This window comes from Prunus persica, chromosome G6 (assembly GCF_000346465.2).
Source record: "Prunus persica cultivar Lovell chromosome G6, Prunus_persica_NCBIv2, whole genome shotgun sequence".
Lineage (NCBI taxonomy): Eukaryota > Viridiplantae > Streptophyta > Magnoliopsida > Rosales > Rosaceae > Prunus > Prunus persica.
Window position 1 is genome coordinate 3,560,825 of NC_034014.1, and position 27,569 is coordinate 3,588,393.

Sequence of the window (27,569 nt, forward strand, 5' to 3'; positions counted from 1 at the left end):
TTTTTTTTCACCATCACACAATCAACCAAACACAAAAAACTCTTCATGAATCACGATCTGGTCATTCTTTTGCACGCTCAGGTGCAATGGAATACAAGGGATTTATGTATCTGTTTTCATAATTTGAATAAATTTTCGGTGAACATAGGTAAATCTTCACACAAAGCAAATGAAAACGCATTCGACAAAATAAAGATTATACGAAATCGTAATTGTTTTGGATTTACAAAGCGCAATCAAACGCTCCTATACAATATCATATAAAACCTCCCGCCACAGACAAACTACTTGACTTTGTCCGACTGATCTAGCCAAGTCATTACAAGCCACCCTAGAACGAAATTGAAACAAAGAAGAAATTATCTTCATGTTGGCACAGAGGCTTCAAGCCTAGAATAAAATAACAGCAGCAGTTGCTCAACATAAGGAGTCTCAAAGAACTGCCGCCAAACCACCAAAGAAAGAAGGCCAGATGACAACACGCACTGATCAGCAACACACGGGAGGAAATGACAAATGAAGGTAGGTTTTTACGTAGAGATCCTTGTCATCCACAAGTACTTTTGCAGTCACCAGAGTGGCTAGCCCAACCCAGCAAGTAGAAGATCAATAAAGGAAACCGGTACCCCAAACTTTGAGCATCAAGACAATGTAGCATAACAGTACTAGATCTTAAACACTAATTACTGATGCGGTCAAGTAAAATTATCACCAAGGGCGAGCCTCCGCGCCACATGATCAAAATGTCAAGTCAAAATAGCAGATCCTATTCAATGTGGACAGTTTTTCAAACATCGATATAGTGTTACTAATATCCTCCACTAGTATACTCCAATGACTTCAGTTCAATCACTAAATGCTTAGATAGCTGACAGAATTGCAAACTTATACCGAGTAACAAGCTAGCAATTTAAACCAGTCCTGTAACTGGACCTAAAGGTTAAGTGTTACACATCACCTAATATAACATGCCACCAATTTAATGATTGGTACATCCAAACATAAGTACATTACAATATAAAAATCCAAGCCACATGAGAATAATGGGCAAGAACAGATTTTGGTTTATCTAGGCCCTCTAGAGAGGGCAAGTTAAGCAACCTCAGCCATTATTCATAAAGGTGTCAAATTTTCAGTCAGAAATGAATGTATACATCATAATCATGACCATGCATTTCACATGCTTCTATTTATGCTTGCATCTGAGCCATATATATTAAATGATCCGATGCAATCAAGAACCCAGTGATCCAAAGCTGGGCAAATCTCCAAAAAAGGGTTAATAATGGTTATGAAAGAGCAGCACTCACCTGAAAATATCAACCTACCTTAGCAGCAAGCAATTTGGAGATTATCCACTTGTCTCTAAAAAACATTCACACGACTAAATCAATCCCATGCCTATAATTAAAACCCTCCAGGTTGTAGGTAAAGTAATACAGGAGGACAGAGGCCTTGCTCAGGGTTAGTGAACAACCTACCTCTTAGTCTCCAGTTTAAAGAACCCTCCAACGGAATACAACAAAAACCATCAGACAACAATTCTCATTACATAAATTCTGCTTGATTGGGAAATTCTCTCAATAAGGACGTGCACGGTTTCCGCCATGTTGATGTCTATCAGGTCCACCATCTCTATAATTATCCCTGCGCCCACCGCCCCCATATCCACCTCTACCACCGCTGTTTTCACAGAAAAATAAATCAGTATGCCGCCTGAAAAAATAGATAAATTATTTGCACAAGAATCAAGTCAGAAAACCAGAAACTCCTTGGTGCAAAGAGACTTCTCCCCAGTTAAAATAAATCATCACACAAACTAGCATCGACAAAACCAAGAAAGAAAATCAACCAACTCTAAACCACATTCAAAAATCACAACATAACCCTCATTAACAGAACACTCCAATTGAATAATACCTTCAGTGGTTAGCCAGAAGAAAAAAGTACAAATTATAAAACAAACAAGCAAATATAAAGCATCTGGGATTCATATTCAGGATTGCTGACTTTTGCCCACGATGTGAGAAGCCAACATAGCACAAGAACAACACAAATGGAACTCATTTCAATCACCAGTTAAATTATATAAACAGTCGTTAGATAGATACCCCTGGTCAAGCGGAGCCCTAGGTGCCGACCTCTCTGCCATCGCAACATTGATCTTATAGCCCCTTAACTCGTAATCTATAAGCACAATACCCAGTTAGAATACAATTATATTGACATCATCATGATTCATACCATGCAGATGAAAGAAAAATTGTTACCATTGTAAAATCCACCAGCTGAATGTGCAGCAGACGGATCTTCATATGCTAAACATGCATCGCCTTTGTTTTTTCCCGATTCATCTGTGTATATTTTGATATTGTATGGCCATTGGTCTTTATAGCCACGTTTTTGCTTGATTCTTCCCACCTAAAAACAATAACTCAGCATAAGCTAACCACATAAATGTATAACCAACTTCTGGGAACAGACAAGGGAATTTAACTTCGTACTACAACAGACAGTCCATAACTCATTATTTCACATGGATGCCCAAGAAAAAAGGTTTCTAAACAAATTTACCATATATTACAAGGATTTTAAAAAAAAAATTGTATCTTCGAACTGTTGTAAATCAATGAAAGCACATCATGACATCCTTATCAAGATAAGATAAGATAAAAAGAGAACTGCTATTCCCAAGCTAGAGGGCAACATAATTTAGATTGAAATGACAGATACCACATACAAAAGAACCAATCTAAATTCAAACTTAAAAATACTCAGATTCACTATGTTCAGAAGTAGGTATGGATTTACTTGTCCAATGCCTCCAAAAAGCTGCTGCAGTTCGTCAACAGTAACATCTGGTGGCAAGTTTGATATGTAGATTCTAGCATTGTCACAAGTTTCATCACAATTCTGGTCGCATTGCTTCACCTTAGCTGGGGCTTCCGTAGCAGCACCACCATATCCACCTCGACCACCGGCACCATAACCACCATCATATTTAGCAGGAGGGCCACCTCGGCCACCACTCCTTGCATCACCCGGACCATCACCAGCATAACCACCTGCAGGACCACCATAGGATGGGGGATATGATGTAGGCCCACCAGTATAGCTTGTAGGAGGAGGAACTGCATCTGTTCCATAACTAGCATTGTAAGATGGTGGGTAATTGCCTCCAGCTGCACCATAGGACGGCGGCGCATGTGGAGGAACCTGACCGTACCCACCATCATCTCTTCCTTGGTTACTGCCATAAGAACCACCTCTACTACCACCTCCACCTCTACCATCAAAATTACCCCCTCTGCCTCCATCATAACTGCTACTTTTACCTCCTTCAAAGTTACTACTTCGTCCCCCGTCATAATTACCACCTCTACCACCACGGTTACCACCATAGCCCCCACCACTTCCTCCCCTATTATAACCGCCGCCACCACTGCCGCCGCCACGATCACCACCGCCACCCGCAGGAGAGGGCGTTCCACACTTGTTACACTCAACTCTTCTTGCAAAGTTCAAATTCCCACAGCTATATACAACCATACCAATTTCAAAAACCACAGATACATATGCAATAAAGAAAACATATAGATAAAGAAATGTCAACTGAATTCTAAAGCTTTCAATGTTAGAAATCTACGACCCATCAAATTAAATACGCAAAAAAAAAAAACACCCTATATAGATCAGATAGAGAGGAGAGGGAGAAAAAGAGGAAGGGTTTACCCTGGGTTAGGGCAAAGCCAATCACCATCTCTTCCGCTGCCACCGCGGCCACCTCTGCCACCACCACCACGGTCGGCACCTCGGCCACCGCGATCTCCTCCTTGATATCCTCCGCCTGCAATCAAAACTCAAAAGTTCAAATTAAAATCAAACCAAATTAAAAAAATTTAGAAAGACCGAACAAAGGAAAGAACTTTTCTATATTTACCTCGACCACCACCGCCGCCATAACCTCCACCACCTCGTCCACCACGGCCTCCACCGCCGTAACCACCTCCATCGCCGCCCTTACCTCCATAACCACCACCACTACCTCCTCCATATCCTCCACCTCCACCACCACCTCCATAGCCTCCACCACCGCTTCCGTAGCCTCCAGAGCCACCATAGCCACCACTGCCGCTAGATCCATATGGCGGAGGGGCGCCATCACCACCCTCTTGACCGTACATCCCAGCCATGATCTAGGTTTGAGAGAGAGACACAGATATTAGGGTAAGACTCGGATTTTAAGATATTTCCACGCGAGGGCTTGTACTTCATTTATAGGTAAGTCCTGAAGAGATTTTTGTCTTGGCTGACTTTGACTCAAACTCATGTTAATTTAATTATCTCTAGCCCAAACCAATTAGCGCTCTAGAGTCAGTCTGGAGTAGGTGCTTTGTTGGGCCCTCCGGCCCATTATTATTCACTTTACAACTTTTTGTGTGTTTTTCTTCTTGGTTGCTGAATCCAATACTTTTATTTTTACGTCATCACATTGTTAATTGGGAGAAATTATTGTATGCAATATGACCACGGTCTTCTTCTTTTCTTTTTTTCTAACACAAGTGATATTTGGAGAGAGGGAATCGATATCGGATGTAGAAATAAATGCTCTAAAACTATTTGAGTTATAAACTCCTTGAAGATCATGTATATAATAGGGGCATAATACTGCCCACTTTTAGAGTATAATAATAATGAATATTCACTTATATTATAACACGTGCACGAGTTATATCATATGGCCACATTCGAGTACCACACTATAATAACTCATCAATTTGGATTGCACATTCAGACAATAAATTCTTTAATCAATTATTCAAGTTAATAATGTAAAACACAAAATATGAGTGCATTTTGTTAGGAACTGTGGATCAAATACAATTGCCCTGCATCTAGGAATGGTCTACTTATTCCTAAATAAATAGGGATGATAACAATAAAAAGGTAAGAAGTGTGACACAAGGCTAAAGGTTGAACGCTAACCACCACCTCTCACCACGAGGCCACACACCACTTACTTATGCAAGTGACTGTCTATATAAGGTGTAGCTCTCCTTAACTTTGCATGGAAGCCTTTTGAGATCAAACTCGACACTTGAATGAGTCCATGGGCATGATAACACTTAGGACAACATCGATGCAATCCGGGATGAGCTAAAGGGAATGGCCCCAACATTGCTCTTATTTTTTTCCTTACCAACCTGTGAAATACTCACACCTACTCCGTACACTGCAGATAACAAAAAAACAATATAGAGCCTCAAAGTCATTTTGATTTCCAAACACCCTTCTTTTGCCATCTTACAATTTCACAAAATAAGCATTTGATACAAATGATATTCTACTGTAATCTAATCACCAATACGGGGAGTGGGATTCGAACTCCGGTGCAGAGTGGGAAGCACATCTGCTCTAACCAACTTGGCTAAGCCCACGTCTGCTCACAGAATAAGCACTTCAACAAGTAATCAAACCTCTTACAAGCTACAACAACAAACACTGGCAACAATGGAACAGGAGACAGATCATACAGCAGTAAAAAATCTCCTCGGATATCTATTTTCTACAAAAATTTCCTCGGAATCTATTTTCTACGTAAATATGGTTAAGGATAACAAAATGGCTGTGACTAGTAAGGTCATCCACTGGGTAAGATAGGCCGGATAAAGGAAATCTGAAAGAGAAGTGCGAAGTTGAACAGAAAACCTGCAATTATCCACTGACGGATCAACGGTTGTGATTAAACCCAAGCCCCCAAAGTTACAGCTATCTGCACTCTGATTATGCTGCTGATAGTAGCTATTAAACGCATACGATATATTTCCAGGCCAGCTGATATTGGAACAAGACCCACCAGGAGACAGTGCGGTGCAATCGGCAAGTGAACATGCCTCTAAAGAACTTGCAGTTGCATTGGATAAGTCCTTATTGTTGTTCACTACACACCACTTCGAAGGAAGGTACTCAACATTCTGCGCATCCACGAGGTTTTTCGAGCCTTGGATAAAGTCAAAATGGTACTTGGCTTGACCATCAAAAGTGAACACACCCCAATGTCTTTCAAAATTCCCAGTGCTTACGCTTCTTTGATCCTCATCTAAGAGGCTAAAAATGTATGTTTCAGATGGAGGATCCCGAGGTCTAAGTGGGGTCCCCGATTTGCTATGAAGGTGCTCCACCAGGCCTTTCATGAAGGTCTCTGCAGTTGATGAGGTTGCGTTTGCTGCTCCATCTGTAGGCCAACCAATCTGCGACACAACAATTTCCATTTTAGGAAATCCTACTGTTGACAATGCAGTAACCAAGATGTCGTAGCTCAAGTCAAAGCTGTTTTTGTATGTTCTCCGGCTGTCATTATGAGGTTTTGCATTGGCTTTAAATAGAGTAAAGTCGAGGGAAATGTTTTTGTTCTGGTGGAGACTTAAGAACGGAGAAATGGTCGCAAAGAATGGTGAACTGTGCTTGCTGAGAAACGTGAGGAGTTCAATCATGGTTCTGTTGAGGTCAGCCCGAAAATGTCCTTTCGAAGGATGGCCAGACTCTGACAGGAAGGAATCAAAACTGCAAGGAACAACTACTTTCACCTTGCTCTCCAATTTTGCTCGGGCCAAAGCTATATGGATATTCATTGCTGCTCCAATGACAAAGGGGTGAAATTGCTCACCATAACTCTGAAGAAATGGCTCATCTCCAACAGCAACATACCTGAAAAATAGTCTAGTTAGCAACCAGAATATACTTAACAAAAACGACAATATTGTGAATGAGCAAATTCCATTTGACTCCAATTAGTTTAAAAAAACTAATGTTTAGTAGTTGCTTTAAGAGCCTAAACAGTAATGACCCATGAAATCCCTGCTAACAAAAATTTATTTGTCACTTTGTCCTTGAATTGCTGACTAAACCTGAAAGGGAGAAAGAGAGCATCTGCCATATCCTGCAAAGCTTTCTTCTTCTGTAAACAAAAAGGACTCACTTTAGAGTGTTTCCAGTCCTAATGCAATTAAGCCCAGTTCCTGCTTAATTTTTTCTTGTAAATAGCTTTCCCGTAAGATCACAGGCAACAGGCTCCTCTCTAAAGTTTATTACACGTAGGAAAGCTTATTACACGTAGGAAAGTTTCATCTTGCTCTAGGCATAGCTCATGTCCTAAAAAGTGTATTGCTTTATTGGTTTACTTGCCAAAAAATCAAGCACGGATCAAATTCGAAGAGTTCAACTCCTGTAGCCATCAGCGGATTTCCACTGCTAGCATTCAGACACATATACCAACACCTAGTATTTTCATGCTTCCACCATGAAAAACACACAAATTATCTTCAAATTCCCTACATAAATTAAATTGTATTCTTCTTTATTCTTAAGGAACCCCCCACCAGAATTAGTTCACTTGACACCAAATATAAACCATGACACAATGTTTACGCAAGTACTCTCAAAAACATCAAGACGAATATTTCGTCATGGCTTCCGCCTGTTTAAGGTTGTTTTCATAGAAAAGAAAGTAAACTGAGCTCAATAGCGCAGAAGTCCCAGCTCCAAGAGCAACGAAAGTTTGATTGACAAATACGATTTTTTTACCTCTTATGTTCTCAGAAATTGCAGCACAAAGCAAATAAAAGCTTCAAAAAGATATATTCTTTCTAATGTTTAACACAGAAATAAATGTACTTGAGCAACTGGGCATTAATAATAATCAATTACGGTCATAGTAAACACACTATCCATGGCCCAAGATCAAAAAAATGCAGCATCTAATTCAAAAACCCATCAGAAAGAGGCAAAGAACTTACTCAATTTTAACGCCACTGCCGCCATTGGAGACGTAGCGAGTGACATTGTCATGAACCCAACTCTCAGCAGCCTTCTTAGAAGAGTTCAAGGTTCTAAGCGAGGCATTAGGAATGCCCACAGTGACACCAAGATTGGACCCAGAAAGCGCTTCTAGGACACCTGGGTCGGCGTCGAGTAGCTTGACCTTGGTCACATTGTTGGACTTCAACAGCTCCACCACCTTGGTCGGCGGTAATGGGTGCGAGGCCGTCGTGCCCCAGTTCACGCCTACGGCTCCGCCGCCATAGGCCATCGTCGCCAGAAGGAAGACGACGACAGTGCAGAGATTTGGAGGCATTTCTGGGTTTTGCTTTTACTTGTTAAAGGCTGAAGCTTGATGCTGAAAAATTAATAAAGACACGCGAATTTGGTTGGGGTTTTGGCAGCTAGTGTTGTTTGTTTGTCTGATGGAGAATAATTTGGAGCCAGCCAGACATGTTCGAAAGGTAGAAGAAAGGCCCATTGGCCAGATCCATGCGTCGAATGCGTCCATATGGAGGGAAAGAATTGGTGGTCCATTTTTAAGACCCATTCGAACAAGGGATGGGACTTTTTATTCTTTTTGTTTTGACTTTTGATTGTGCAAAATGCTGATTTAGAGATCATTTTTACGTTCAAATATTGTCGTGTCATTGTTGATCTTGAATTTTATAAAGAAAATACGTTATTTCCACGATTAAAAATGCTATTTTCGGAGTATTTATTTTTACCTTGAAGAGGGAAAATTTCGAATTGGGATATCTTTCAGCGAAGCAAAGAGAATACCACTATATAATAGCTAGTTCATGTGCAAGTAATAGTTATACTTCATATATTGTGAGTCTTAATTTTTCAAATAAAGGGAAATATCCTTATTTAAAATAAAATAATTATAAAATAAAGGGAAATAAGAGTCTACATCCAATAAAAATTCTTAATAGATAATGATAAACTCCGTCAACAAAAAAAATAGATAATGATTTTTAAAAAAACTATTGACAAACGTTGATAAGTATTACAATCTGTTAAAAAGAAATATCTTTCTGATAAACCTTTAATATCTTTTTAAAATTCTAATATGTTTAAAAAATTGAAGTTCGAAGAAAATAAAAGAAAATAAACAAAATATTAATCTCACCAATTTGTATAAAAAGCAAATTCTAAATTATAAATATAAGCATCCAAGAAGAAGTGTAAGTTAAAAGTTTTGAAGGCAACAGGGGCTAGCCGAGTATAAAATGACTCTAACTTGCAGATAAATAATCTCGAGTTCGAACTCTAATAACATCTTTATAATGTGTGTGAGAAATTCCCTCCCTGTTGTAATTTAAACTTTCTATTGTGTTCAAAAATAAATTTTGAAAATGTTAGATAACATTTGAGGTTTAAAAAGAAATATTTAACGGTTTTCTTAAAACGAAAAGGTGATATAACTATTTGAATTGAAGATTTTATTGATTAAGGATTAAAAAGAAGCAAAACAAAGAGGGAAATATCCCAATAAATCAGGAGATAGATACAAAAATCACGGGCCAAACCGTTAGAAGAAACGCTTGCACTGCCGCCTTTTTCACGGGGACCGCGGCCCGTCACGCGATCATCCCCTAAATCAATCACAACCGTCCACGTGGGTCATCATCAACAGCCACGACTCTCCTGCCCGTCTACCTAATATCCCTGACCCGGTCCTCCAAATTTCTACCGTGCCACCACAATCTTCGTCAACACCATTCAACCTCTCACTCTCTCTCTTTCTCTGCACAATGTCTTTAACTTTGAGCCCTTCTTCTTCATCTGTAACCCCACAAAAATCAAGCTTTGGTGGTCCAGCTTTAGCTAGACCCTCAAAGAGCAACAATTTTCTCAATGTGGGTGGTCGCAAAAATGGCAATGTGAGTTCAGGCCGGTTGGTAATATTTGCCAAAAATGAAGCTAATAACAGAGCCACCATGGAGGCAGTGTTCGAGCCCTTTGAGGAGGTCAAGAAGGAGCTCCTTCTAGTCCCCACTGCCCCTCATGCTTCGCTTGCTCGCCAAAAGTACTCTGACCAATCTGAAGCTGCCATCAATGAGCAGATAAAGTAAGTTTCTCAATCTCCCATGTCCACATTTTTATAATTAACCCCAAAGTCTTCAACTTTATGGTCTTTTTCCGTTCTTCATGTTCACTAGAATTGTTCTTTTCCTAAAAGATTGATGCTTTCTTGTATGCCAATCAATATAAAGTTTTGATCTTTTCTTGGTTCTGGGTTTTATTTATGTAGAGTTTATGTCAATTCTGGCTTTGTTTGGTTTTGGTTATTTGACAGATTAATGCAAAGAAAACAAGAAATACCCAAATATGATTTCATTTTTTTCTTCCTTAAACTTCTACTTGCTTGCTTCTGTTATAAGGTTCTGACCAATTTGATACCGAACTTTTATTTTCTGAATTAGTGTGGAATACAATGTCTCCTATGTGTATCACGCCATGTATGCCTACTTTGACAGAGACAATGTTGCTCTCAAGGGCCTTGCCAAGTAATTTCTTTTTACACCCTTAATTTTCTTTTTCTTCCTAATTCTAGTGATATATTTTGATTGATTGAATTCATTTCTTAAGTTCATGATACCAATAACACACAGGTTTTTCCAAGAATCAAGTGAAGAAGAAAGGCAGCATGCTGAAATGCTCATGGACTACCAGGTGTCTGCAATATATATCATTTCATACATTCTCCTTTTGAGTTTCCAAACTCATTTTGTTATGAATTTTGATCTCTAAATCTTTTTTTCTTTTTTTTTTTCTTCCTTTTCTGATGTTTTCTGATGTACCAGAACAAACGCGGAGGAAAAGTTAAGCTGCAGTCCATGCTAATGCCCTTCTCAGAGTTTGATCATGCTGAAAAGGGTGAGGCATTGCATGGTAAGTTCTTTATCATATTAGAGACAAATGCAACTTATTGATGTTCAAATTTAATTTTGAAATTTAGCAAGTCGTATGATATTTTCCGCTACTTACTATTCCTGTGGCATTCAATTTTATCACTTATTATGTTTGCACCTTTTTTATTCAGCAATGGAGCTTGCGCTGGCCTTGGAAAAGTTGAACAATGAGAAACTTCTAAAATTACACAGAGTAAATGGCTAGCTTTTCTGTTTCTTGATTGTGGTTTTAAAAATCTATATAATTTATCTCCGTTTTTGAAAACGAAGTATATATTTTGTCCCGAATCGGCTGCTTTATCCGATGATCACGGGTTTTCATACTAGTATTGTTTCTGAAATATAGAATTCATGATGTTACAGATAGCCAATGAAAACAATGATGTGCATTTAGCGGATTATGTGGAAAGTGAGTTCTTGACTGAGCAGGTATGCAACTTTTAATGCTCTTTTTGGTACATTTTCATTCTTGGTTAGATTTTGACAAAAACTGAAAAATACTGCACTTGGGTCATTTCAGGTGGAAGCTATAAAGAAAATCTCAGAGTATGTAGCTCAGTTGAGAAGGATAGGCGCAGGACATGGTAATGGCTGACAACACAACTGAGAGAACATGTTAAAATATGTAAAACATTTTTTGGTGAATTCTGAAAAGCGGTTTTGTTTTTCAGGTGTTTGGCACTTTGATCAGATGCTCCTCAATGATATGGCATGACAAAGAACAAGAATAGGAGACATGGTTTCTTTGTTTTATGCCAAATGCTCTTAATGGTCTCTTTGTGTTCTTAAATTCTGTTTACTGAGGGGATGTTTTTTTTTAGGTGGTAATTGTTCAAATACTGAGCTAGAAATTTTTCCAAGTTAGGGTGTAGGCTGGATCTTTGTTTTGGTTTGATGATTAATTTGTTATTAGACAAAAATGCTGCCTGAGTTTTTATTATTATTTTGTTAGTGGTTCTGTTTCTATTACGGGTCTCGTGCGTTTCCATTAAAGACAGGATTAATAAGTGAAGTTGCTAATTAAGCAACCTATCTTAAGTGGGCCACCGTCGTATTATTATGAACTTTTGGTTCTCTTTCTCTTATAAAAAGGAGAAAATCAAACACGTACCAGATGCTGGTCCAAGATAATACGCTTGGCAGTAATTCAAAATGCTTAAGCCAATCTTAAGCATAGCCCCCTAAACATTTACGGTTTAAAAGCGACATGTGTGATTAAGTCACGAATCGATAGAGGATTAGAGTAAGATTCTAAGTTTATGACCTCCTTAAATAAAATGGAGTCTATGAGTCATTTTATATGAAAATGTGAAATTTTAAATGTTACCGTTGAAGGTGTAACTTAAACATTTGAAGGCGAAAGATGTTTGGTTGAGGAGCAGGTCAGCGAGTGTAAGTATTTGCAGGTAAAATTGGAACTAAATTTTGGGGGAAGTGGCTGCTACAACTATCAGCAAGGTGAATGTAAACGTAGTGAATATTAATTAACTATCTAGGAGATGGTTTCGTTATCGTATATGCAGTTCCCAGCTACTTTTGTGCCAGCCAAAGAAATCTGCATCGCAAACGTTCTAATCTAAACTCTATTCGCTACTTTATCTTTTTTTTTTTTTTTTCCTTGTTGATTAAGATATAAATAGATTAGTATATCCTATTTAGCAATACCATCCGGTGTAGCTCATTAAATCATCTATGGTTGAAATACCAGGTTCAACTCTTGGCACTGGAATTATCTTTTTCGCTTAATTCACTGGTTTTACCTTTTTTATATTTTCCTGTAATTAACTTTTTTTATATTACCTTTTTAGAAATGTTTTTGCTCACAATTTAACTCAATGTGTATTATCACCATAATTTTTAATACTTAACACGTTTTCTCAAACTCTACTTTCACTTCTTCTGCAATTCAGAGTTCTTTATATTCTACTTTCATTTTCAATAGCTTTTTATTAGCATTTGAAGAAATAAATAATGTTATTATCACACCATCCAGCGTAGATCATTAAAATTATCTTAGAGCATTCACAGTGGCCGCATGTAAAAGAGGGTGTTGTAACACCTCGACCCTAATTTATTTATCCAATTAAATTATTAAATTAATTTAAATATAAATTTACAATTTTACCCCCGAGTAAGGGTAATTTGGTTACTCTTTAATCTAGAAGGATTTTGGGGAGATGCTTGGTACTATTACATAGATCGTACCGAGACGAGTCTGTAGACACGTAGCAGGCTCCAATCAGAATTGTAACGAAAAAAATACGATCAAAATGCCCTCAGTGGCATAACCGTAATTTTTGCAAAAAGAGTTGATAAAAACTGAAAACCCTCATTTCTCTCTCTCTCTCTTTCCCCTGCGCAGTCTCTCTCTCTCTCTCCTCACGACGACAACCCACAGCTGGCCACGTTTTGGCCTGCCGCTCTCTCATCCGACCACCAAAGCTGACGGGGCCGGTACCAAAATAATCGGGCCACCGTCCTCTTCCAGCCCCAGCACTTTGCCGCCTCGATCCACAGCCGTAGTCCCCGGAAAAAGATGAGAAACCACCGATTTTTCCCTTGATTTTCTTCGGCTTCGTTCGCTATCGTCCGGCCACCAATTCTGACAAGTGAGGTATGCTTTCTCACCTATTTTTCATGATCTAGCTGATGGTTAGGTAGGCTTTCATCAATTTTGAGCCTAGGTGGCTTGATTTTCGAATTGGATTTCGGCCGATTTTGGGATCGCGATTCCAGCCACTTTCAGTTGCTTCTTGGTGTAGAGGTCCAAGAACAAAAATTACTCCAAATAGGGTGTTACACCTAGGGTAGGAGTCTTGAGCCGTGATTCTGAGATTTCCCGGCGAAGTGTTATCGCTTTGGATACCCACGCGCTGTCGGCGCGGGTGGCCCTATGTGGGCACTGTAGGAAAAGGGCATTGTGTCCCAATGTAATCTCCTAGTCCTCACGAGTGCGTAGATGTGCTCGGATTTTAATTTGGATACCGTTTGAGTCTTGAACGGATTTCGCCTATTGTACGTTATCCAGGTTCGATAGGTTCGAACAGTTGGATCGTCTCAAATTTAATATATGTTGATCTAGGCATTCCTAGGATCGTGTAGGAATTCACGGATCGTGGATCGGAGCACTGAATGTTCTGATTTAATAACTTGAAGTTTGTGTTTTACAATAACCATCCCATCATGCGATCGCGAGCGATCCGACCTTTCGATCCGGACCAAACTTGCAAGACGTGTATCCTAAACCTTGTAGAACCCATAGTAACTTTCAGATCAGAATTTGGAGGTCGTGGGCCCCTCTGACCAAGTTTGGGTAGTTTGACCCTTAGTTGACCGTGAATCTTCCGAGGTAGTTTCACCTTTCTAGGATGATTAAAATGACCTTATTGACAAGTCTTGACCGTTATGTGAGTTATATAAACGGTCAAGTTATTTGTGATTAAGTCTTGGATGGATTTTTTTGGAAAATCAGGAATTTAATATTACGGTTTAGTATGGGAAGTTATATGATTACATTATATAAAACTACACACTTCCCATACGTGGCGTTGAAATTTCCGGTGTATGGGAAGAATGTATAATTATTTACTCTCACATGTGACGTTGGAATTTCCAGAGTGTGAGACACTTCCCATACGTGGCATTGGAATTTCCGTTGTATGGGAAGATTATGTGATTATTATGTCTCACATGTAGCGTTGGAATATTCCGGCATGTGAGACCCTGTGATATGTTATGAATTATCACACGTGGCGTTGGAGAATTTCGGCGTGTGGTAAAAGAACAGGTAGAGGAAAAAGGGATTATTTTACTATATCGGGGAAAGATTGACACTTAAAAGAATAATGTCTAGTGTGTTGTCATTTAAGGAAAAAGGGAAAGGAATAATTCTAGAATTTACTATTTTGTATTGCTGTAATGGATTGTATATTATTGGAACTGGGATTTTTGTAGGAAGAACTATGTGTGGCTTGATCTCTCACAAGGAGTACGTAGGTAGCCTAGGGTTTTACCTAGGTGCAGCCGCGGACTAAATTTTGCTTATGCTATTTTATTTAGTTTAGTTCTGACCTTATCGTTGGTCCTGAAACTCGGTTGAAACCGAGGTACGATTAGATAACTGTTCATACTCCTGGTTGGCTAAGGGAGGGTTGTGTAGGTTGTGTTATGTTGATTATTGTGGGCATTCATAAAAATTGTTCGGATTCATTATCTGCATGGTTTAGAATATTATTTGACTTAAGAGTGTTGTTGGTGGTTTTGCTTCGGGTTATTGGAAAGCCGGATGCCGTTTATGTGAATTGCACGTTTTTATATTGTACATGCTGCCTATTGGGATATTAAATTGTGAATTTTGGGCAGATTAAAATTTTGGGTAATGTTCAATTTACAGGGGAGCCTTTGCCAAAATTTTGGTAGAAAGTCTCAATTTTTAGTAGTGGGCCCAACATTGGGGTGATGTCGGAGAATTTCCATGGGATTCGTCCCGGATTCCGAGGAATTCGGGGCGAGTCTTGTCAGGTGTATATCAGATTTACACCCTCTATTGCCGGAATCAGCTCCAATGGTCATATGTAAATGGTTGTACATTTGCATTCTCATGCTGAGATGCAAAAAAAAAAAAAGAAGTTTACATTTTTTTTACATCCCAAAAGCGAGTCCCACGACTAATAAAGAAGGAGATAGAAGAGAGAAAAGTAGCAAAGTTTCTGAAATTACGCACCCCACATTCGCAAATACAACTTCAATGGCCCAACATAACTTAGTTCAGGCCCCACTTGTGACTTAGTGCACTTGATTTAATGGCATTTGAATTGGTGCTACAACAGATAAAACATCATACATCTCTAATTTTTTACAAGCCCCAAAATCATTAATCTAAAGGCCTAAACAATTTCTATACAAACCCCAAAATCATCTAATCGTCTGAAATTGATGTGAAAAAAGGCCGCCTGTTGTAAAAGAAGAATAAGTAAAGAAGAATAGGTGAAGCCCACATAGCTAACTAACATCCACTAAACCTAACCACATACCCACCAAACCAAACCACTACCCAATTGATTGAAGAATATTAATGATGTTGTTGATTGAAGAATATTAATGATGTTGTTGATTGAAGAATATTAATGATGTTGTCTACCACTTATATTGTGAGGTGAACAACCAATGTCTTAGGCCTATAAATAGATACTTCCATCAAGAGAAGTTTACACATAGAGAAGAGGAAGAGAAGGAAGAAAGAGGGTGAGAGAGTTGAGAGGAAAGAGAGCAAGAGAGAAATTCTCCAAGAGAGAAAATTGAGTGAGCCATACATATTGTAAACACTAAAGTTGTAGCCCTATTATTTTACATAGTGAAAAGTTACTGTTGCTGCTCTCCGAGGACGTAGGCATAGCCGAACCTCGTTAAATACTGTGTCTCATCTATTTTACGTGCAGCTCAATATTCGCATATATCCCAGTTCATTTTATAACACCGCCTTTTTTTTCCTTCTAATTTTCTATATATAAGCACAACTTTTGTTCACAAAAATCACCACTCTTCATAACTTATTTGAATTTAAATATTTTTATGTTTATTTATTTAGAAAATAAAATAAATCTAACAGACACAAAATTAATTTCAAAATATTAAAACACACACACAAAATAACACAAAATCGAATTAACACAAGAAAATCAAATATACATCTTTATATTTACATCTTCCTCATTGAAGCAAAAATCACATTTACATCCCCCGATATGTAAAAGGAATCTAAATGTGACTTTACACCCAAATTTACACCTCCTCACTGTTGATGCTCTCAGAGTTGAGTTACCCAGGTCATTGAAATTTTAAAAAAAAAAATTCATAATTCATTGTCTTCCCTTTTCATTAGCCAGACAATCACAATATTAGCAGCAAATTCTAAACTCGGTACTTCTAAAATAAGTTCACAAGTACAGTGCCTCTATAATTTTAAATGAAATAAATAAATATATGTTGGCAAGATGATTATTCCTTTTTATGGAAGAGGATGAAATAAGTGTACATGGAGCTTTGGTGCATCAGAAAACTTGTTTCAATGAATATGACAAAATAAAAGCTAAAAACAAGTAAAATTGCAAAGCCAAAAACATCCGAATAACATAAGCAGCAAGTCAATTAAAATTGGTCCGATACATATCTCATTCCAGCACAAAACATAAAAACATTCAAGCCAGTATTGCATCTTAAATAATCCACAAAGCAGGGCCGCAAAATGAAAGAAAATAGAATCCTCTGAGCATAAGCTGAAAAGAGTCAAACTGCTTAACTGATTCAACTAAGTACCATCTAAAACTATAGGAACAACAATCTATAGTTGCCACCCTATTGTTTAAGCAGTAGCAGCTGCTTGGGCGGCTGCTTGTCGCTTCTTTGCCTCTTCAAGGATGGTCAGCTTGATACCTTTGCCCTTGGGAAGAGACACCCAAGGCTTTGTACCCTTGCCAATGGTGAACACATTACCAAGCCGAGTAGCAAACTCGTGACCAGTGGCATCCTGAACGTGGATGGTCTCAAAGCTTCCCTTATGCTTCTCCCTGTTCTTAATGACTCCAACACGACCTCTGTTTCTTCCACCAGTCACCATGACAACATTTCCAACATCAAACTTAATGAAGTCAGTGATCTTGTTGGTCTCCAAGTCCAGCTTGATAGTGTCATTGGCCTTGATGAGGGGGTCAGGGTAGCGAATAGTTCTCCCGTCATAAGTGTTAATATAGGGAATGCCCTTCTGCCCAAACTGCACTGACCGGACCTTGCATAGCTTGAACTGCTCACGAAAATCATATTGCGGAGTCAGATATAGTTAATTATCTAACCAATAATATAAGATAAAACAGAACAAAATACATTTCAGAAAGTACTTCAAGTCACTGACATCATAAATATTGCAAAAGCATAATGAACATAAAGCTAAGCAAAACTAAATACAAGAAACAACTAACAGAAAGACAAAAAACATAGTGTTGCAGCTTGTAGACTTCTTATTTGTACCACTCGTTTGCAGGAACACCAATGCACCTGATCAATACAATTGGTGGCAATTTAATCTATCACTAGAAATACAAAACTAACGCCCTCCAGACAACTAGTTAGACTAAAATGAATACTTCCATGGTCATATTAGCGTTTCTTCCTAGTAGAATCTAGGATATTTTCTTCCACATAAGATGACTGTAACATATTTTTTCTTTGACAAAAGTATATTTCTACACTTTAGCTATTAAACCATTTTCACAGATAAAACATGTTGGGTAGATTTGTTAATAAAACTGATATACAGTGGCTATATATTAAATAAGTTAGAACATAACTACATTTCCGCAAAACTAAAGAGAGATGATATACAAGGACCAACCTTAGACTCCTCATCTCTAATTGAGTGGAGCCGGAACCGACCCTTGGTGTCATAAAGCAGACGGAAATTCTCATTTGTTTTTGGGATGGAAACAACATCTGCAGATATAACAACACAACAAAACCTTCAGAAAATTTTCAAGATCACACTTGTTTCATGTTATAGTTCTACTCTACCACTAAATATTATACAAAAATGAATCTGCAAAGTAACAAAATGGTACTAAATTAGTGAAAGTGTTGAACTTACCCATGAATCCAGAAGGGTAGGTCTTATCGGTCCTAACCTTGCCATCAACCAAAATATGACGCTGCATGAGAATGGAAACGACCTCACGGTATGTGAGAGCATACTTCAACCTGTTCCTCAGGATGAGGATCAGTGGAAGGCACTCCCTAGATTTGTGAGGCCCAGATGATGGCTTGGGAGCCTAGACGAAGATTTGAAGCAGAAAATTACGTTAAACCCAAATCAAAATGAGACCAAAAATGAAACTTCATTGAAAATTTTTCTTCTTTATTCATTTGGGGAGGGAGGGTTTACTTACAAAAGCACCCCCAAGTTTGTCGAGCATCCAATGCTTTGGGGCATTGAGCCTCTTCAGATGCTTCTTCAATCCTCTAGCCTGTAACACGAGGCATAAACCCACAGTTATACACACAACAGAGATCTTCAGATGCATACGACAAAAAAGAAATACAGAGAGAGATAGAAGGAAGAGGGTGTACCATTTTAGCAGAGGCAGATGCAGAAACCCTAGGTGGGAGTGAGGAGGAGGTGCGATGCTGAAGAAGACAGGGACGAAGCGGCGGAGAGGTTAAGATTTATATGGGTGTATGAAATAAAGAGGGGGTTTTAGGGTTCGGGGAAGGAAAAGAGCGAGGATTCCGTGTGGTCGTGCTCAGACTGGGATGGAACGTGGACGGACCTGATTGCATGTGGAACATATTGGAAGGGTAGAATAGTAGCATCCCATTTTTAGCCACATCCATTTGTAAATTTGTTTTTTTTAATTCTTTTTTTTCAGTACAAACGATAGTCTAAACTAGAGGAGAAGAGGTTTTTTTATATACACAACCAAGATATCATAGGTGTTCAAATTTGAAATATCTTGTCTGCAAGTTAATATCTTTTTTCATTGGGCTAGAACCTCTATTTTCTTATTAAGTTGAAGTCTATTGAACACTTGGCTTCTTCCTTATGTTTTGTGGGATGGATTTGTCTAAGGTTGGCAAGAAAATTCCGTTTTTTTTTTTTTCGATTGCTTGGCCTTCTTCCTTTTGTGGGGGTTGGGTCAAGGTCGGGGGGTCGACGACAAAAGCTATGGGGTTGGGGAGCAGAGGCGAATCCATTAAGGCGCAAGGAGGTGCAGCTGCACCTCCCTTCGCCGAAAAAAACCATCGTAAGTGCTTTAAACTGTCCCTTTGCTCAACTAGTGTGCAGATTACCTTATTTCCATTTTCAACATTTAAGTAAATGAAGTAAATTCATTTACTTAAGTTTACAATGTAAATAAGGAAGTACCCCCCATTTGGATTCAAATAAAAATACTAGAAAATCAAATTCCTACCAAATCAAAATATGAAAAATCGGTTTTAGTGCAAAATACGATTTAGGCTAAAAATGATGGCTCATTAAGTCAATATTTACTTCATACTAAAATCCCATAAAATCAAGTTTTCTTATTTGATGTGTAAGGAATAAAAGCCGCTAAAAATTATCTTGAGAAAATGATTATTCCGAAAAACCATTTTTCATACTTAATCAATTTTGCACCTCTGCTAAAAAATTTATGAGTCCGCCACTGTTGGGGAGGGAGGGGGTTGCTGGTGCAGGGTTTTTTTTCCTTCATATTTTTAATCTTATAATATTTTTTAAAAAAAATTATGAAATTGATGAAATTGAAATTTCAAATGGATTTCCCTAAACTTCAAGGGGGTCGTTAGTCCTAAAAGTTAAAGAAGGAAAGTAAAAAAGAACTAAAAAGAGCTAAAACGAAAAAGATGTTATAAAATTACTGAGATATGTGCGAATATTGAGCTACACGTAAAGTAAATGAAACACAGTATTTAACGAGGTTCGGCTATGCCTACGTCCCCGGAGAGCAGCAGTAGTAACTTTTCCACTATGTAAAATAATAGGGCTACAACTTTAGTGTTTACAATATATGTGGCTCACTAATTTTTCTCTCTTGGAGAAATTTCTCTCCACTCTATTTTTCTCTCTACTTACTCACCCTCTTTCTTCCTTCTCTTCCTTTCTTTCTTTCCTCACTCATTCTTCTCTTCATTTTGGTGTATCTTACAAGTGAATGAGCAAGCCTATTTATAGGCAAAGTAAAAGGCTTCTAATGGAGACATAATGATTTCTCCCCAACATTATAATTTCATCTTTTGACTAATCATCCCACTTCTAACATCATCATTTCTTCTTTTGACTACCATACTCAACACCATCATTTTTCTTCCACCATTTCTCTTTATTTGGGCTTCACCAATATTATTTACAACAAAAGATAAATAGCAAGTAGGTTCGTCCATTAAAATTTAGATGGAAGCCAACTCGTTTTGCAAGGAAGACACGGCACGCGGGTAAATTGCTCCCCAAGGCTCTTGCGCCCCAAGCCTCGTCACCAACTCCAAGGTTATATTTTCTTCCTACACTGGTTTCAGAGACTCACTTCTTTGGCGGCGAAGCTTCAAACCCTCTTTAACTGATCCACTTCTGCGTTCCTCACCCTCTCTTTAACAGAATAGTATATGGGCTTTCATTGATTTGGCTGCTAATTCAAGCTACAGCTATGGCCACGAATACGGAAAATGAATCTACAGTCTCAAGAGAAGTAGAAAAGCCTCCAATTGAGCCTATACGGTTGCCTTCGGTCGAGGAGATTCGAGGCCAAGACATTTGGAACAACTGTGCTGTGCGTAGTGTTGTTAGTGGAGTTATGGGTATGGCTAAAGTTCTTTCCTTTCCCTCATTTTTTGGATTTTCTCACATTGGTTTGAGTTTTTTCCCCTTATTCTATGTTTGTTTTCTGAGAAAACGTGGGAAAGTTATGTTCTTTTTTGTCTCTTGTCTCGAATTAGATTGTTGTGGGTTTCAGAATGTGTAAAAGTCACCTCTGTGTAGCCTTGTTCTTGTGCTAGATTTAGTCGTTCACAAGTTCGTTTATTCATAGGGTTGTATTTATGAAAGGAAAAGAAAAAGAAACTAAATTTCATTGATTTCATCACCTCGCATTCGTTTCTCTGCATTTGAGTTGAGTGTTGGGGTTTGCTCAATTTAGCGAACTCTACCACAAGGTCATTACATTGGTGTTGTATTTTGATTTTGGCTGTGAAAAACAATTAATTTGAAGTTTTGCATGTATTTGTGCAGAACTTAATAGTAGGTGTTACTGGAAATTGATTCTGTTTTATTTGCCATGTTGTTTCTTAAGCAACCAATGGTATAAATGTGTAAGTATGTTGGTGTAGATGTGGCTGTATCTAGGCTATTAGGATCTTGAAATCTAATTATACTGATGGCTAATTCTTTGAATGTTGTTGGAATTCTGTAGGTGGTGGGCTTGGATTGATGATGGGCTTGCTTCTTGGGGCGTTAGACACTCCTCTAATGCAAGACGAAATGACTGGCAGACAGCAGTTCATATACCAAGCAAAGCAGATGGGCCGGAGGAGTTGGAGTTCTGCAAGAGCATTTGCAGTTATGGGGTTTGTTTTCTCAGCTGCTGAGTGTGTTGTTGAAAAGGTATTGCCGAATGTGTTAAAATTCATACTCTTAATTTTTATGTGATTGATAAGGTTTAACATCTTCGCTATGGGGGCTAATTCTGCATTGTTGTTTCAGGCACGAGCTAAACATGACACAACAAATACAGTTGTTGCTGGATGTGTAACTGGAGGTGCGCTGTCAGCAAAAGGTAACCTTTTCCCCAATCTGTTAACCCTTTGTCTTTGTTGAAAATGTAATATGAATTTGTGATATGTTGTTAAACAAAAATTTAAACCGACATATACAGATCTTACACTTCAGATGAAGTCCATAAATCCAAGGAATTTCGTAGTCTATATAATGATTATTGTCAACTCTGCATTATTGGAAGGTGAAATTGAATAGTCCCATCTTTTCTTTTGCAGAACATTTGTTAATTTGAGTTGCTGGTCTGAACTGATTTCATTTAGATGTAGGGGTGGGGAAGACAAGTAAAATGCTATTTTGACAGAGCTGATGAATGGTGTTTGTAAAAAATTTAACACCTTCAAACATAAACGGATGAGACTTATGCCATTGAATACATCAATTATCTGGCTGGAGACGCCTAAGGGGTTAGTGCCTAGTTCTAGCTCTATCAGTCAAATGCAGATACACCCCCTCCCCCTCCCCCAAATGGTCCCACAGTCCGCTCCCCAATCAATATTGAGCTGATGTTTAACATTTACTTTCAGAAGCTACATGATTGCTTCTGTTCATGGAATTCATTCATTAGTCATCATGTTTATTTACCAGGGATTCTAGTAGTTAAATAATGCCATACATTATAGATGGATCCTTTGTTGTTTAACCATTTTATAATAAGTTACAATAATTTAAAAATAAGAGGTTGCATACCTTTATAATTTCTCTGGTATCATAGTTAGAATCTGAAGTTTACATCTATAACCAAATTCAACTTCTTAATCCTGTTTTGTCGCTCCTTAAGATGCAAATAGGAAACCAGAAACCATTTAGAGTGTTAGTTACCTTTACTAGTTGAACACTTCCTTGTCCTGGCGTAGACAGGGTATAGAGGGCAGTCATTGAGTAAGTCTCAATGTTGCCTTCAAGTTTCCGAAGCATAGATCGAATTGCCAGTATTAAACAGCACCATGCATACTTTTTGGTTGCACTGTGTTACCTGTCTCCTGGTACATGTTTCATTTTTTTCAATTATTAAGTCTCACTGAAAGATAAGTGGTATAACATGGGTGAAAGGATGAGTAAACAATACAAGTACCGGCCCGAGTGGTTAAGAATTTGACCCTTGTTCGAATTGTTCTCATTATGGTTCTGCTATCTGTGAAATTTCCTTCGATGCATATCAATCTCATGTTCTTACAATTTTCTTGTTGTGCTGTTTTAGGCGGTCCACAAGCAGCCTGTGTTGGCTGTGCTGGTTTTGCTGCATTTTCAGTGCTGATAGAGAAGTTTTTGGATAGACATGATTGAATTTGAGGGCATTGCTATGTTGCCCCATTTTTGCAGACTAAAAGTACACAGATCAGTAGAAGAGAAATAGCATCTTGGCCTGCAGTAATACAGATGTTTTTGCTTAGATTCAACTTCAGCCCTTGTTATTATTATTTATCCCCTTTTATGAAGGGATGTACCAGCTAAATTACAAAGCCAATCATTTTGTATTATGTTATTCTGTTGACTGCAGTTCCAGTTTCATAATTTCAACAGAGGATATGTAACTGAGGAAATTGAATGGATTATAGAGAATGTTTGCTGCAAGATTCAAATAAATACGTAGAAGGGAATTTATTGTTCCATTGTTGTATTAATTCCACAATATACTAAACTGGTAATGATAAGGAATTTTTTTTCTTCGACGAGAGAGGGGATTTGAACTTGAGATTTCTTCTTTTCCATAGGAAGATAAGTAGTTATTGCGAGAGAATATTTATGTCTTTCATAGGGAAAACTCGGGTGAAAATTTCCTTATTACATGGCAAGATGAATGTCAAGCACTGACCAGTTATAACATAACATATGTTTAACACACCCTATGGCACGTGACAAGGAAGATGCACCCTATCAATAGTTGAAAGTCACTGGTATGCACAAGTAATTGAATTTCTACCGTGAAAATAAATATTTTTTAAAAATATATTGTAACTTATTCTATAAAAAAATATCAGTGCCAAATTAAATTTTAGGTGCAATAGTGGATCATGATATTGTATCCGCCTCTTGGCATTCAAGTTTAAATCTCTCTCCCCATAAATTAGAGTAGTTTAGAATATTATCGATTCTTCAAAATAAAAAATAAAATATTAGACATGGGCATCGAAGTTCTTTTGGGCTTGTTTTAGAAGGTTCTCCGACGTGGCCCAAATCCAACTGGTCACCAGCAACAAGTAGCTGAAGTAACTGTAATCAAGCAAACCTCTCCTCTTGAAGGGGTACTAACTAGGATAATATGTCGAAGACAGGTGAGGTCGTATGCGTTACCGGTGGAAGTGGGTGCATTGGATCATGGCTCGTCCGCCTCCTCCTCGACCGTAATTACACCGTCCATGCCACCGTCAAAGATCTCAGTTAGTTTACCATTTGCCTTTTCCATTTATCTACACAACTGCCATTTCCGTGCTGTTCAGTCTGAAACGTCGTCGTGTCGTTTTTGTTGCAGAGGACGAGGGTGAGACGAAGCATCTAGAAGCCCTAGAAGGAGCAGCGACGCGTCTCCGTCTCTTCCAGATCGACCTCCTCGACTACAACTCCATCTTCGCCGCCATCAATGGCTGCTCCGGCGTCTTCCACCTCGCCTCTCCTTGCATCATCGATCAAGTCCAAGACCCCGAGGTTGCTTCATCTTCACAAAAAGGCCATTAAAGGAAGCTCAATTCTTTGTAATTATGATTATATTTAGATGAAATTGTTGTGCTTTTTGTTATACAGAAGGAGCTTCTGGACCCGGCGATCAAAGGAGCGCTTAATGTTCTGACGGCAGCGAAGCAGGCTGGGGTCAGGCGAGTGGTGCTGACATCCTCCAACGCCGCCATCATTCCCAGCCCTTGCTGGCCGTCCGATAAGATCAAGGGTGAGGATTGCTGGACCGATATTGACTACTGCAAGCAGAAGGGAGTGAGTTACTGAGTGCCTAAGTTCTTTGTTATTATAGTTTGAAATTTTGAAAATTGGGGACTGTGATGTGATGCTGATTGTGTATGGTGTTCGGTTAGTTGTGGTATTCATTGTCGAAAACTTTGGCGGAGAAAGCTGCGTGGGAATTTGCCAAGGAGAAGGGATTGGATGTGGTTGTGGTGAATCCTGGCACCGTGTTGGGCGATGTCATTTCGCCCAGGCTCAATTCTAGCATGGTGACGCTAGTGCGCCTTCTTGAGGGTATTGTTCTCTGCACATTTGTGTTTGAATATCTTCTAGGATTACACCTGGAAGTAGATTGTTGACTCCATCCAATTCTCATATGTGCAGTCTTATTTGAATACTCTATTATTGTGTAATGTTCTGTTTCCTGATAGTTTGCCATGTTATGTTGCCAAATTGTTGATCGAAATCATACATTCAGATCAGACATAGTTTTGCATTTGATTGACAGTTTGTTTGATAACATAACATCTCTATAGTAAGAGAACATTTCCCATTTATTATTTGTGGTAACATGAGACTAAGGTGACCACGTTCTTATTGAGGCTGTAGTTGGTAGATGAACCAGGAATCAGGTGGACATTAGATATTTTCTGAAAAGACATTTCTGCTAAAGAAAGGTTTGTGTTTGGTGTTTAAAATCTTGAAGTATTTCTTCATTTATAATACTTGAGTTTGTTTGAAGTTTTTTGCTTAGTTAACCCCCAAGTTTGGAGAAGGTGTATTGCATGAGAATAAGTGTGTGTGGCAATAGAGGAATCCTTTTGCACCTCTTTGCTAGCAAGCAAATACTTGGCTCCTTTCCTGCAAATCACCCTTTCACATGTGTGCAGAATTTATTTTTATTTTTCTTTCTTTCGAGCGTTTAATGAGTTATCTTTGCACACGTGTGAAGCTGTGATTCGCAAGTACATAGGACTGGCTTCGTCCAGATACGAAGCCATGCAGAGTCCCTGCTAGCATATGTTTCTCTTTAAGTTTGATAGTTTATGTCATTAAAGGGTCGGTTTTTGGTTTCCTTAAATTGTTTATCCATGTCGCCTTATCTCCTCTCCTGGTTAGTGGAGGACTGGACAGAAGGGTAATGGCCCTAGAGACATCATGGCTGAAGTAACAAGGAAAATCGATCAACCTTAAAAAGAAAAAGAATTGACAATATCCTTGTCAATCTTTGCTGCAGGCTGCACTGAAACATACGAGAACATCTTTATGGGATCTGTGCATTTTAAAGATGTAGCTCTTGCACACATTTTAGTGTATGAGAACAAATCGGCCACTGGTAGACACCTGTGCGTTGAAGCTATATCACATTATGGTGACTTCGTGGCCAAGGTAGCTGAACTTTACCCTGAGTACAAGGTGCCGAGGTAAATTCCAGTCCTTAGACACCTGTAAAGTGGTTTTGCAACTGAATCTATGTGCATATATATATTTTTCCATAACTATGTGCATATATATTTTTTTTGCCATAACTATGTGCATATCTTAAGTTTAGGAGTTTGGTTTCCTGATAACAACAATAAGCATCAGAACGTCAAATATGCAGTATTGTGAAACTGATACCCTATGTTATAATTGATAGCAAAACAACAGATGATCAAGCTCGACCTCATCATAACACAGCTACAGCTCAATGTACTGAAATTATGTTCTCACAAATGGTTCTAACTGATTGTATTTAGTTAGACAGGTTGAGTGATTTTAGGGATTAGTCTGTAACTGTATTGCTAAAGCTTACTATAAATACTTGTAAATCCTTCTCCATAAATTAATGAGAGAAAATCTGTTATTTTACAATAATTACTGTCAAGACATCAAATGCTTCATTGCAACTTCTTTAACTGCCAGTACTCCTTTTACAGTCATTTCATGAACATATGGCTTTGAAATTGCTCAAGCTATTAATATGTTTATTATTGTGCAGTTTGCCGAAGGATACCCAACCCGGGTTGCTGAGGGAAAAAAATGGAGCCAAGAAGCTAATGAACTTGGGTTTAGAATTCATTCCCATGGATCAAATCATCAAGGATGCTGTTGAGAGCCTAAAGAGCAAGGGATTTATTTCATAAACGAAACTGAAGGATATGAAACTTATGAGGAACCTAGTTATTGTAGAAGTGGCGAGGACATGCAACCTAAATGATATAGTTAATGGATTGTGTTTAATATTATGTACCAGTCATGCCTCCGTGCAATCTGTATATGAATAAATAAGCAACATTTGAATGTTCATAATCTTTTATGATGTGGTATTTGCTTAAAATTAAAAGTTAACATAGTCCCAAACTCAATTCTCATTTACTGGTTTTCTATTATGATGTGGTATTTGCTGAAATTCACATCTATAACCAAATTCAGCTTCTTATTACTGTTTTGTTGCTCCTTAAGATGCAAATAGAAAACCAGAAACCATTTAGAGTGTTGGTTACCTTTAATTAGTTGAACACTTCCTTATCCTGGCGTAGACAGGTATAGAGAGAAGTTTTTGGATAGACATGATTGAATTTGAGGGCATTTCTATGTTGCCCCATTTTTGCAGACTAAAAGTGCACAGATCAGTAGGAGAG

At 38.3% G+C, this 27,569-nt stretch overlaps 6 protein-coding genes across 11 annotated transcripts; 3 read left to right on the forward strand and 3 right to left on the reverse strand.

The window, feature by feature from the left end:
- LOC18774638 (transcription initiation factor TFIID subunit 15b) lies at positions 181-4,247 on the reverse strand. Of its 2 annotated transcripts, XR_002271992.1 has the most exons (7): positions 3,941-4,247; positions 3,733-3,847; positions 2,812-3,535; positions 2,271-2,421; positions 2,112-2,187; positions 1,482-1,683; positions 181-1,365 (listed from the first exon to the last, which is right to left on the reverse strand). XR_002271992.1 is itself a non-coding variant. In XM_020565404.1 (6 exons), the coding sequence occupies exons 1-6, from the start codon at positions 4,191-4,193 to the stop codon at positions 1,581-1,583; spliced, it is 1,422 nt and encodes a 473-aa protein (XP_020420993.1). In that variant the 5' UTR covers positions 4,194-4,247; the 3' UTR covers positions 181-1,580. The 2 variants fall into 2 exon arrangements, 1 of the variants encoding a protein (XP_020420993.1); XM_020565404.1 differs by having other exon boundaries at positions 181-1,683.
- Positions 5,257-8,407, reverse strand: LOC18773975 (glucan endo-1,3-beta-glucosidase 9). Its single transcript, XM_007207687.2, has 2 exons — positions 7,797-8,407; positions 5,257-6,708 (listed from the first exon to the last, which is right to left on the reverse strand). Exons 1-2 carry the CDS (start codon positions 8,132-8,134, stop codon positions 5,595-5,597), a joined length of 1,452 nt encoding a protein of 483 aa, XP_007207749.1. The 5' UTR covers positions 8,135-8,407; the 3' UTR covers positions 5,257-5,594.
- On the forward strand, positions 9,463-11,705 carry LOC18772681 (ferritin-4, chloroplastic). Its single transcript, XM_007206999.2, has 8 exons — positions 9,463-9,895; positions 10,251-10,334; positions 10,440-10,500; positions 10,632-10,719; positions 10,871-10,932; positions 11,103-11,168; positions 11,260-11,323; positions 11,411-11,705. Exons 1-8 carry the CDS (start codon positions 9,579-9,581, stop codon positions 11,452-11,454), a joined length of 786 nt encoding a protein of 261 aa, XP_007207061.2. The 5' UTR covers positions 9,463-9,578; the 3' UTR covers positions 11,455-11,705.
- Positions 16,844-19,019, reverse strand: LOC18772964 (40S ribosomal protein S4). The gene is made up of 5 exons (XM_007205666.2): positions 18,855-19,019; positions 18,674-18,751; positions 18,376-18,556; positions 18,127-18,224; positions 16,844-17,538 (listed from the first exon to the last, which is right to left on the reverse strand). The coding sequence occupies exons 1-5, from the start codon at positions 18,855-18,857 to the stop codon at positions 17,101-17,103; spliced, it is 798 nt and encodes a 265-aa protein (XP_007205728.1). The 5' UTR covers positions 18,858-19,019; the 3' UTR covers positions 16,844-17,100.
- Positions 20,644-27,562, forward strand: LOC18772522 (mitochondrial import inner membrane translocase subunit TIM22-4). Of its 5 annotated transcripts, none has more exons than XM_020565621.1 (6): positions 20,667-20,769; positions 20,878-21,077; positions 21,689-21,879; positions 21,979-22,051; positions 22,151-22,234; positions 23,252-23,661. In XM_020565621.1, exons 2-6 carry the CDS (start codon positions 20,927-20,929, stop codon positions 23,335-23,337), a joined length of 585 nt encoding a protein of 194 aa, XP_020421210.1. In that variant the 5' UTR covers positions 20,667-20,769; positions 20,878-20,926; the 3' UTR covers positions 23,338-23,661. The 5 variants fall into 5 exon arrangements, 3 of the variants coding, with proteins under 3 accessions (XP_007206037.1, XP_020421210.1, XP_020421209.1); XR_002272029.1 differs by lacking the exon at positions 20,667-20,769 and adding an exon at positions 22,314-22,457 and having other exon boundaries at positions 20,776-21,077; positions 23,252-23,337; XM_020565620.1 differs by lacking the exon at positions 20,667-20,769 and adding an exon at positions 27,513-27,562 and having other exon boundaries at positions 20,776-21,077; positions 23,252-23,344.
- On the forward strand, positions 24,274-27,288 carry LOC18772524 (cinnamoyl-CoA reductase 1). Its single transcript, XM_007205496.2, has 6 exons — positions 24,274-24,431; positions 24,524-24,696; positions 24,793-24,978; positions 25,077-25,239; positions 26,183-26,369; positions 26,927-27,288. Exons 1-6 carry the CDS (start codon positions 24,314-24,316, stop codon positions 27,069-27,071), a joined length of 972 nt encoding a protein of 323 aa, XP_007205558.1. The 5' UTR covers positions 24,274-24,313; the 3' UTR covers positions 27,072-27,288.